This window comes from Peromyscus californicus, unplaced genomic scaffold (genome assembly GCF_007827085.1).
Source record: "Peromyscus californicus insignis strain IS unplaced genomic scaffold, ASM782708v3 Scaffold_4__1_contigs__length_199733344, whole genome shotgun sequence".
Taxonomy (NCBI): domain Eukaryota; kingdom Metazoa; phylum Chordata; class Mammalia; order Rodentia; family Cricetidae; genus Peromyscus; species Peromyscus californicus.
In genome coordinates this window covers 134,253,440-134,265,765 of record NW_026294562.1, presented here as the reverse complement: position 1 = coordinate 134,265,765, position 12,326 = coordinate 134,253,440, and the positions used below count along the sequence as shown (strand labels likewise).

Below are 12,326 nucleotides of genomic sequence, written 5' to 3'. Positions count from 1 at the left end.
GAGTCTCACTATGTAGCTCTGGCTGTCCTGGAACTCACTATGTAGACCAGGCTGTCCCGGAACTCACAGAGATCTGCCTGCCTCTTCTGCTTCCTGAGTGCTGGGATTAAAGGTGTGCACACCACTCCCAGCCTAGAGCCTGCTCTTTCCAATCAATGCCCAGGCTGCCATGCACGGTGCAGAGAAATTCACTAATGTGAATTAGTGAATTCACAGCATTCTGGCACTGTGTTCAACAGAAAGCTTCGTTATGCGTGGAGAGAGGCACAGAAGCAAATCTTTTCAGATGCTGACTCTTGGAAATCCCACTTGTCCTCTTCAGAGACTGGGTTCTCATCATATTGTTATCCCCAGCTGCATTCCCATATAGCCCTTCCCATTCACTGACACACAGTGCTCTCACCAGACCCCGGAACTTCTAAGAGGAGACCCTGTGGCTTTAGTAACACTGACGGAGGCTGCTTGGTTTAGTTTGTGTAGAGCGAGTCGGCATCCCTATATTAGGTGTCATGCGCTCTGTGGAATGACTGTGGATATATTTTCATTCAATAAAGTATGCCGTGGTGTAAGTTGTGAACCTGCCGAACATACTGTCACATTCTGTTGTTCAGAATTCTCTGTCTTCTCATCTGTCTGGTGTTTCCTCAAGCTACCAAGTGCACCACAAACACACTAGATGGTGGATCCCCAAACATTCCCCACAACAGATAGAAAGGGACAGGGGAAAGCATTGCTGCCCCACAGGTCACACGGGAGGAACCAGAGACAAGATTCCCAACCCCGACTGATGCTTCAGTGAGTTGGAGCTGGAGGGGAGACTGTAATTCAGTTGGTTCTTGATATAATACTCATTCAATTCCTTTTTTTATTAACTACTTTATGAATCTAAAGTGAGTATGTTTTCCGTTTTGCCTTTGAGTTTCAGAAGGCTCTGGGGGGTTCCGTTAGCATGGTAGCCCCATTTCTGCCTGGGTTTAGTGGTGAGACCTGTAATGGCAGGCATCACCAACTTCACAGGGCGACAGAAAAGGCTTTCTGTGACACACTGTCCAACCAACAGCCTGTTGTTCCTGTTTGTCTTTAGAGAAGTATTTGGAGCACATATAACTGTAGATAATGTTTTCCAAATTCTCCTGTGCATGTGACCAAGCTCACAAAATAGAAAAAAGTTACAAATGGAAACCTGTCAGGCGTCCTCCATGGTACTTACGGACATTTACCATATCAGGCTGAGCATTTTTCTGATCATGTATGCGTATAGCCAAATATATATATATATATATATATATATATATATATATATATATATATCTCCTTTTCTATTTCGCGTTTTCTATTTCAAACTTTGTGTTTAAGTCTCACTCTGTAACTTGCTCCCCCGCCCCCATAGCATTCCCATACATTTTGAGATGTATCCCCATCGGTTTTTCTAATCACTTCATTTTGGGTGATTTTCCTTTGAGTTTTGCCTGATTTAGACCTACTGTGAGCACTGTTTACATGATCATTATTATGTCTCTTCGGACACATACGCAAGATTGAGTCTGAAGTGTCTGCCTGGGAGGATAGCTGCCTCTGTGTCAAGTGTCCACGCCCTCAGGCGTTCCACGTTTCCCGAACACTTTCCACTGATTTACGTCCTCATAGCAGGCTATGTGAGTTCATGTTACTCCTTCTCTCCACCAACATTTAATATGGTCTAGCTGCTTTTCTTTGCTGATCATATGGATACAAATAATGTGATTACTTTCCCTCAGTTCTCTGAGGTTGAACAGCTCTTCATGTTTACTAAACACATAGAGATCTACCTGCCTCTGCCTCCCAAGCGCTGAAATAAAAGGAGTGTGCCATCACGCCTGGCTTATTCACATCTTTCTATGGGTTGTTTGCATTACAAGATAATCCCCTAGGCATTCTTCATCCTTCTGACACCATTATATGTTGGTTGCAGGTGTCATACATACTGTGGAGTGCAGTTCCACCTTCCTTATGCTGTCCGCAGGCCCTGGAGTTGTTCTTGGTATTGTTTTATGCTTATTTGTGTGAGTGGCTGGGAATCGAACCCAGGGCCTCGAGGATGCTGGACAAGTGCTACCACTGAGCTGCACCCCCAGCATCAGGGGTTCAGATTGTCCTGTGACCAGTTCACCTGCCTTTCTGGTTCTAATGTGTGTCTCATAGAAGAGGCACTTCCCTCGCTGAAGTACAGGGCTGCTTGCCGTTCCTTGTGTCCTCTCAAACATTTCAAAACTGTGCTCCATAAACTTAAGCTCATGATTTATGTGGGGCCTTTCTATGCATGGCTTGAGAGCTCTTGTTTCACATATTTTTAAATTATGTTCACCTGTCTTTTCTTAATTTTGGTGATGAATATGTATTATTCTTATAGTAACATTCTGATTTCTTTTAGTTGGGCTGGAGTTGTAAAATTTCCTGACTCATCTGCACGCTCACTGTTTTCCATCACTTTGAACTGATCTTTCCCATTCCCTGTCTTTCCCCGTTGTTCATGGTGAGAAGGGATGTTAGAGTTGAGATGTCGCTGTTGAACCCGTTTCTTTACAAGGACAACCTGAGCTGTTGCCCGCAGCACACGAGTTGCAGGGAGAGAGAGTAAAGGATCTGATTGTGTGTGGCGGGCTTCAGGGAGGGCCCCATGCTCCCCACAGCCTGTCTAGACAGGTTCAGATGAGGAGACCTCAGAAGTCTGTTCCTGCCCACAGTCCTTGCGTGTGGCAGCTTCTGCTCCCAAGGCAGAGCTTGCAGTCAATGCTCCGCCCCCAGCCTGCACTCTTCCTGAGAGGTGAGTGTTCGGATGGTCTCTGGACACGGAAATGTGTCATGGCTTTTTCTAAATTTGGGGCGGTGGGCTGTTGGCAGCACATGGCAGGTTGTTTGTGGTCTGCGTCATTACACACGGCCTCCGGAGGGAAGAGATGCCATTGGCTGAGTTAGTGCGGACATGCCTCGTCTCCATCTCTCTTGCTTTCTCATTCACTGCTCTTGGCTTCCTTCTCCGGCGGCATTTGCCCCGGCGCACTCGTCTTGACCCCTGTGTTTCTCTGTTTTGCTCCTGTGACATCTCCAGTAGACTTGGAAGCAGAGGATGTGTGTTCTCCTTCCTGGACAGACTCTGTCGTTTCTGTTGTAAGGAAGGGCGACCTTGCCTGAGTATATTTTAGGCTATTTGGGCTATATGGTCACTGGGACAGCTATTCAAGTTTACCATTGTTGTCCCAAAGCTGTGAAATGCAAACAAGTAAACCTTTATTTACAAGTGAGCAGACTTGATCCTCCCACCGGAGTTTGCCGACCCTCATTTTTTTTTATTCCAGCCCTGTCTACCAAGAATTTAATTATCTGACTAAGCGATTTCATAAACTTGTTTAGACTGTATTTCCGTTACCAAGGATCTCTGTGAGCTGTCTCTGCATAAGTAAGATTCAGTATGGAAAGATAATGATTACACACACATTTCAAGCTCATCAAGAGTGCAGAGGTCAAACTCGGTTGGGTTGCCTATTAATCTCCCCACCACCACTACCACCACATCAGAATTGCTCTGAGCTCTAACCTTGTTTGACCCAAGCATGTGTCTATCCCTGACCTCTTACTGTGTTTAGGCCTCTTTCTGATTATAGACGACATCCACACTCACAAGCCATCCAGTCCAGATTTTTAGTAACACACACAGACACACAGACACAGACACACACACACACCCCCCACAGGTGCATGCCAGTGCCCTCCCAGACCAGAAGAGGGTGTCAAATCCCCTGGAACTGAACTGTGAACCACCCAGTGTGGGTGCTGGGAACTGCACTCTGGTCCTTGGAAACAGCAGCAAGTGACCTTAACCGCTGAGACACTCCACCCTTTATCTTATCATGGCCATTGAGACCCCAGATCTGAAAAGTGTCTCTCCTTCTATCAGTTAATTCCTTTGTACAACAAACATAGATGTGAAAAGTACCCAGTGGCTGAGTGAGAATGAGGCCTGCTTTGTGGTGTCTGTTTACCTGTGCCCTGGGAGCTGGAGCATCTCGTGTACTAAAGCTGCTGGCTGGAGAGCAGCAGAGGAGGGATCGATGTCTTTCATTAAGAACTTTGGACCTGGGCTGAAGAGATGGCTTAGTGGCAAAGAGCCTTGGCTGCCCTTCCAGAGGTCCTGAGTTCAATTCCCAGCACCCACATGGTGGCTCACAACCATCTGTAATGCCCTCTTCTGGCCTGCACGTGTACATGCAGACAAAGCACTCATACATAAAAATAAATAAATAACTTTGGACGTAAAGTTATTCCATGAGCGAAATGTATGTAATAGTCTTAATATTTTGAAGACTAATACTGTAAATGTCACTTGTTCTGCTTGCTAAACAGTTTATAGGGACATAAGTTATTGTCCTAAGAAACTGAAACTGTTTTCCATTGTCACCTGTACTTCTAATGTTGAGCTAGCATTATATATATACACATACACACACACATACACACACACACACACACACACACATATAGCCTAGTTATATAGAAGAGACTTTGGTAAATTAAAAAAAATCATAATTAAGAGTAGTAAACCATTCACAATTCAGTTGCTCAGAGAGAATGATCGCTGGCATGTTCATGACCGTCTCTTGTGACGTCCCCCTGTGCATTTGTACCCATTTAGATTAGCTATGAAAATTTCACATGCAGGAGCTGATGCACAAAATAGCTTTAAAACCTGCTGTTTTACTAACCAACATGAAATGGGTATGTGTCTGGGCTAATAAAGTTCAGCATTCTTTCAATGGCTCTTTGGCCTTACACAGCATACTCTGACTGTGAGCTGCATGGACGGTCCCCTGATGGTGAGTTTGAAGTGCTTTGTTCTCTTCTGTTATCACTGTAGCAAAACTAAGGTAAACTTTCTTGTGTGTTTCTCCTGTCCTGCTGAATATCTCTTGAAGGTCAATTCCTGTGCTGTCGGCAGGGTCAGTGTGTGGGCGTGTCCATATTTGTGCATAATCTTGGTACTGGGGAGTTTTTATTCAATTATAACCTCCCCAAAGTTAATATTTCACATCATCAGCAATACCAGAAAAGATACCTCTCTCCCTCCCCCTTTCTCCCTACCCCCCTCCTCCCTCCCCCTTCCTCCCTCCCCCCTCCCCTCTGCTCTATTACTCTCTGTCATACTCCCTTGACACGGAATCCCCGGGAGTCTTCTGTTTCTGCCTCAGAGCTCTGGGGTTAAGAGAGCGCACAGCTGCCTCTGACTTTCTCCTTGGATGCTGGAATCCAAACTCAAGTCCTCACGCACATACAAGTGTTCTTACCCACTGAGCCATCTGGGATCTGAGACAAGGTCTCCACAGCCCTGGCTGTCCTGAACTCACCATGTAGACCAGGATGGTCTTGAACTCATAGAGATCCTCCTGCTTCTGCCTCTCTGGTGCTGGGATTAAAGGTGTGCGCCACTATGTCCAGCACCATATTGGACAATTTCTAAACAGATCAGTTTTTGGGATCTCAGCATCCTTTATGATCGTCATCACTGAAACAATATATTTCTTAAACTAAAACACCTACATAGCTCTTAGTATGTGTCAAGAGACTCTACTAGCTACTTTCATGAATATGAATTAATTTAATATTCATAATGACCCTATGAAGCAGGTACTGTTGTTACTCTTAATTTGCAGGTGATTAAAAGTCGTGAATCTGGTAAATGGGAAACCAGTACTTACTTAACCCTTTCTGGCTTTCCCAGAATCAATCCTCCTGACCATCATGCTCTGCTTCCTTTTGGAGGAGAAGCTTAGCATGCAAGGAAACAAGCCTGGACACCAGGGTCCAAAAGGCAAATCCTATCAGGTCAAGTAGAGGTAGAATGGTAACTCATTTAAAAGTAATCGCTTTGTTTTATTTTGTTTGTTTGATTTTTTAGGCTATATCAAGGACAGAAAAGATCAAAAGAAGCTTTGCCCTTCTATCAAAAGGCTTTGGAGTATACTGAGATCGTCAGAGATGAAAAAAGTCTCGACTGTGTACCAGTACTAAGGGAACTGGCAGGCGTGGAGCAAGCCCTGGGATTCCACGATGCTGCTGTCAATCATTTCTCACAGGTAAGGTGCAATACACTGGCCACCAAAACTGTGCTAGACACAAGAGCCACAAAATGCCTGGCCCTGTCATGTGCTGAACATCTTAAAACACTTGGTCAGCATGGATGCTTAGCAAAGATTTTCTTATTAGAAAGCTAAGCAGGTGCGTGCAGGATGCCAGTCCCTGCTGCTAACTGCATGTTCCACGGACAGCCTGAGACTCTATTTCTCACATCACATGTAGGACTCAAGTACTGTTCCCAGGTGAAGTTTCTTTATCTTTATTAGTTCATTTAGAGCTCCTACTACTAAACAGACTGGTGTGTTTGGAAGGGGAAAAAAAGATGTACTTTTTTTTTAAATTATGTATATGTCTCTGTGTGTGTGTGTGTGTGTGTGTGTGTGTGTGTGTGTGTGTGCGCGCGCGCACATATGTGTGTGCACCCTCAGAAGCCAGAGGCATCATATCCTCTGGAGCTGGAGTTATAGGCAGTTGTGAACTACCTGACATGGGTCCTGGGAACCAAACTCAGGTCTTCTGAAAGAGCAGTATCTTAATGTCAATAACAACAACGTCATAACTGCTAAGTCATTTCTCCAGCCCCATGACTGGGCCTTTTGTTTCTACTCTAAAATCGTTGCCTGAGGCCATTTAAAGGTATACTGTTGGTTGGCATTCTACTTTGTCATTGTCAGATTCCTCGGCATGTCTGTCATTCAGGGTTCTCCAAAGAAAGTAGAGTATGGACAATTGCTACAAATAGAATCTGTAGCAAACGAGGGACAGGGGAGAGACAGGGAGAAAGGGAGAGAAGTTTTAAGGAACTGGTTTACATGCTTTGGGCGCCAGCAAGCCAGATATCCCCAGGACAGTACAGAGAGGCTGGAAGTGGGAAACTGCAGTGTCTTTGCTCTTAAGGACAACTGACTGGCTGAGGGTCATTCATATGGTTGACAGTAGTCTCCTTTACTTAAAGCTGACAATGTGAACTATCTATAAAATACAGTCTTAAAACACCTGAACTGGTGTTTGACTAAACAGCTGGGCACCAGAGCTGCACTGGTGACATCTGAAACTAACCACCACAGCGAGTCAGGTTGCTTTGTATCATATCATCTGCTCAAAGCACCTTTTTGCGTTTTTCCTGGAGTTTAAAATATGTACTAACCCTTTCCTGTTATTTCCAGTGAGATAATAATGACACCGTACTAAGAATATATTATAACGATGTCTTTTAAATTTTGTCTGACAATTTATACTCCCACTCACAGTACGTTGGAGTGCCCCAACCGCTCACTTTATCTAGATCATCTCTTTTAATCATTAATACCGCTGTGTAACGTATTATTTCCAGCTTATAGATAAGGAAGACAAGAATTAGAAAGGTTGAGTGATATGCCCCAAAATACATACTCCCGAAAAGACATCACTCAGATTCAAAACTAGCACTAAAAAAAAAAAAAAAAAAAAAAAAAGCAAACAAGATCCTTCCACCTGATTTATAGAGGTAGGACTGGGGAGGGTGTGCCAAGCCTGGAAGGGAGGAAGTCACTTAGGAGGCTACTGAAACAGCAGAGGCAGAGCATGAGGTGGTTTTGAAGATGGATGTAGATACTGGAGCGGAGGAAAGAAGATCATTTGAGACAGGTCTGGGAGGCAGTGTAGACAGGCCATAGAAATGAGGTGTGGTGGGGCAGGAGGAGGATCGAAGCGGGTTCTCGGATTTCTGGGAGTACAGACCACTGAGGGCATGCTGGTACTGTTTGCAGGAGAGGCAGGGTGAGCAGCTGCTAGAGAGAGGTAGACTCCAAGTTGGACGATGAGTCTGTGATGCCCGTGAGGCAGAAAAACGCAAGTGTCAGCGGCAGTTAGAGGTACCTGAAGCTGAGGGACAGGTCCACAGACTGTCCCCAAAAGGCCTTCATCAAAGGTGAGACAAAGATTGGCCATTCAAGTATGTTGTCATGCCCCGGGCCGTAGGGGTGATAAAAACAGTAGATGGGCATCCTTGTGGTAGGGCATCGAAAGTCCTAGTAAGAAATCCTGACAGCAGTGGGAGATTTTCAAGCAGGGAAATGAGATCAGATTATCAGTCTAAAAAGACGGCTCCGTGGGGGGGAGGGTGACGTAGATGATGGGATGTAAGCTGAGCGATAGCTTCAAGGGGGCCACAGCAGTCAGGGCATGGAGTGAAGACAGCCCCGATTCAGGAGGCCATTGAAAACGGACAGATGTGGACAGACTTGAGAGACGTGAGGAGTAGGAATGAATGGCGGGCTGGGTGGCAGCTGCCAGTGAGCAAAAGAGTCAGAGGTGTGTTTTACCAGGTTCCTGGCTGCCTTCGCTGTGTGACGTGTGGCATCATTTATTGACTGTAAGAACTCCGGCAGGCATATGATTTGTGTGTGTGTGTGTGTGTGTGTGTGTGTGTGTGTATCAATAATTCTGGATGTTCTTGTGTAAAAATAATTTGCTTCAGTCAGCTTCCAAAAGTGAAAGTGCCGAGAGGAAGGATATGAATATTTTATAATTCTCGATTCACATTGGCATCCTGCCAGAGAGTTGTTTTGATTTATTTAATCATTAGAGTGGCATTTTAGTACCAATGATGCCCCTGTATTAACACATTATTAGAATCCAGTTCCGCAGCTTACACCAGGGCTCACTCTCGCTGCTTCTTGTTCTGTGGGTCTGACAGACATGTAAAGATGTGTATCCACCAGTGCAGATACATACAGAATAGCTTAACTGCCAGAACAGTCCTCCCTGCCCTTCTGATTCCTCCTTCCCTGCCTGAACCTCTGGCGACCACCAATAGCTATAGTTTGCCTATCCCAGAATGCTGTGTGGTTGAAATCTTGTAGGATGTGCTTAGACTGGCTTCTTTCACTCCGCAATACACATTTACATTTCCCCTATGTGTGTTTATGGCTTAAGAACACCTTTCCCGGAGTTGGGGATTTAGCTCAGTGGTAGAGTGCTTGCCTAGCAAGCACAAGGCCGTAGGTTCGGTCCTAGGCTGGGGGGGGGGGGGGGAGAACACCTTTCCCACCAGGCATGGTGGCGCATGACTTTAGTCCCAGCTCTCCGGAGGCAGAGGCAGGCAGATCTCTGTGAGTTCAAGGCCAGCCTGGTCTACAGAGCAAGATCCAGGACAGCCAGGCTGTTACACAGAGAAACCCTGTCTTGAAAAACCAAAGAGAGAGAGAGAGAGAGACAGAGACAGAGAGAACACTCTTCATTTTTAGCAATGAGTATTTGATTTACCCATTCACCTCTTAAAGGACATCTTAGTTAATCTATCATTTCTCAATTCTGTATGACATTGCTGTAAAATCCTGCTGGTTGTTGTGAGGACATATGTTTCCCACTCTTGGGTAAATTCTGTATCATGTGGCAAGAACCATTTTGTAAGAGACTGTCACATTGCCTTTAGAGCGGCTGCATGGTTTTACGTTCCCACCAGCCATGTTCCTCTGCATCTTCTGCAGCACTCGGAGCTGTCACTGTCCGGGGTGTGACCACTCTAATAGGTTCTGCTGATGGAATGATGTGGAGACTCTTTCTGGTTTTGCCATCCAGCATCTTCATTAGAGAGGTGTTTATTAAGTAAGGTCTTTGCTATTTTTAAAATCAGATTTTCTTGCGGTTGAGTTTTAAGAGTTCCTTCTATATTTTGAGTAAGTCTTTATCAGAAGTATCTGATATTGGTGAATATTCCCCCAGATTTGCCATTTTATTCCCCTGGTGTTGTCTTTATCAGGGCACAGTTTGTTTTTAGTTGAATTTTTCACCCTATATGTTTATGTATGCGAATGCACGCATGCCATGGTGCATGGGTAAAGGTCGGAGGACAACTTGCTGGAGTCTGGCCTCTCCTTTTACGATGTGGGCTCGGAGATGAACTCTGGTCCTCAGCCTTGTTGGCAAGAATCTTTACCCACTGAGCCATCTCACTGGCCCAGAAAATTACAATTTTAATGACATCCCAACTTATCAGTTATTCCATGTTCCATGTTTTATCTAAAAAGTTATTATAAACCCAAGGTCACTGAAATTTTCCTATAGTTCTGTGTTATACTTCTAGGTATATGATCCATTTCAGGTTAATTTTTACGAAGGTGAGATCTGTGTCTAGATGCATTTTATTTTGTTTGAATGTTCAGTGACTCCAACACTGTATGTAGGAAAGGCTGTTTGTTCTCCACTGTGTTGCCTTTGGGGTCCATCAAAGATCAGCGGGTCTAACTCTGAACTCATACTCTGTGCCGCTCACCCATTTGTGGCACTCTGTTTCCACGTCAGGGAGTGCCAGGTTCCACTTTCATTCTTTGTTTGTGCCGACTGTTTTCAGTCTTCTCCTATAAACGCCAGAATCTCTTGTCAATACCCATAAAATAGCTCCTTTACATTTCGATTGGCATTGTGCTAGGTCTCTAGAATTGACGTCTTAAGAGCATTGCGTCCTGCTGTGTGAGCACAAAATGTCTCTCTGTGTGGTTCTTTCAAAAACTTCCTTGTAGCTAGAGTTTTCCTGCCTGGCCCACAGTCAGGACAAATCTTTGTCACCCGCCAGTCCCCCAGCCACTCAGACCCAACCAAGTAAACACAGGGACTTACATTGTTTATGAACTGTATGGCCATGGCAGGCTTCTTGCTAACTGTTCTTATAGCTTAAATTAATCCATTTCCATAAATCTATACCTTGCCACATGGCTCGTGGCTTACCGAAATCTTCACATGCTGCTGGTCATGGTGGCAGCTGGCAGTGACTCTTCCCACCTTCCTGTTCTCTCAATTCTCTTCTCTGTTAGTCCCGCCTATGCTTCCTGCCTGGCCACTGGCCAATCAGTGTTTTATTTATTGACCAATCAGAGCATTTGACATACAGACCATCCCACAGCACTTCCTTTCATCGAAGTTGTAGTTTTATAGTTTTGTCACATGGATACTACACTTGTTTTGTTAGATTTCAGTTTGGAATCTAATTATAAATGAAGTTGTATTTAATATTTCAGTTTGCATTGATGGTAATGCAAATGGTGTTGTTTTGAATTTCACATTCCTCTTTGTCTGTTGGTGGATATATGGAAACGATCAGCTTTTACCTTGCTATAAGCCCAAGATTTTTAAAACAACAAAAAAATTCTTTCAGCATTTCAATGTATCATCTGCAAATAAAGACAGTTTATTTCTTCACTCCTAATCTGTACACCTTTATCTCATTTTCTTGTCCCATTGCACTGTTCAGAACTCGTGGTTAGCAAAGTGGTGATGGGGGACATCCTTGTCTAGTTTCTGACCTTGGAAGGAGAGTGGCAGGCTTTTCACTGTTGAGTACGACATCAGTTGTTTCGAAGTTTCCTCCTTTCCCAGCTTACTGAGGGTTTTGTTTTCTTTTTAATCGTGAATGGACATTGGAGTCTGTTGACTGCTTTGTCACGTGCTGGTGTGATCATGTGATTTTTTTTCTTTAGTGTATTTGTGTTATAGAGTATATAAGTAGCTTTTCAAATAATGTTCCTTAAACTTTTTCATGACTCTATCTGCCTGCAAAGCTTTGACTTTTTGTTTACCCATTTCTAAAACTCAAAGAAATCTATCAAGCGATACCCATGTTCAGATTAATTCAGCGAGGGCCATAGCTCGTAACCAAACTCACTGGGATGAAAGCTTCTCCAAGACCCAGTATTGACAGTGTGCATGCAAAGGTTTGAGCTCAGTTTAGAGAAGCATCGCCAATCCATATCCCATAGTGTGCTAGTGCTCCCCCAGAGTCCCTGGCTCTTCCTAGAAAAGACATGTATGCTTAAATAAAAGTGAGACATGTTAGTTCAAGCTGAGCAGTTGGTTACATTGGTTTACAGTGTGGTAGACATGCCAATGTGGATTTTTACCTTGAGAAGGGAACCTTATAGTCTGTGAGGCACTAGAGTTAGGCAGGCCTCAGTATAGGAACCATTGACTTACAGAAGTGCACACGTCTAAAAGTATCAACCAGAAAAGGGAATCACATATGAACGTGACTTTCCAGAATATCAGGGATTTTCCGCTCTCGGCGACCTTGGAACTACGTGAGTGGGAAACGAACTAGCTGGTGCCTCTTGTTTGTGAGACCCATAGTCACCATTTGTGGTCCTTCCCTGTGTTTGTTTTCGCTATCTATCTGTGTTGATATGCACATAAACACATGCACATATATATGCATGTGGCCATAGGGATGGCTGCCTTCTTTGGAG

At 44.4% G+C, this 12,326-nt stretch overlaps 1 protein-coding gene across 3 annotated transcripts in view; it reads left to right on the top strand.

Moving 5' to 3' along the window:
• The window catches only part of Ttc23 (tetratricopeptide repeat domain 23), a 100,366-nt gene that overhangs the window by 39,681 nt on the left and 48,359 nt on the right, over positions 1-12,326 (top strand). For all 3 annotated transcript variants that reach the window (XM_052711950.1, XM_052711951.1, XM_052711952.1), the window contains one exon: positions 5,930-6,107. In XM_052711950.1, the coding sequence (XP_052567910.1) occupies positions 5,930-6,107 (178 nt within the window). The remainder of the gene's footprint in view (positions 1-5,929; positions 6,108-12,326) is intronic.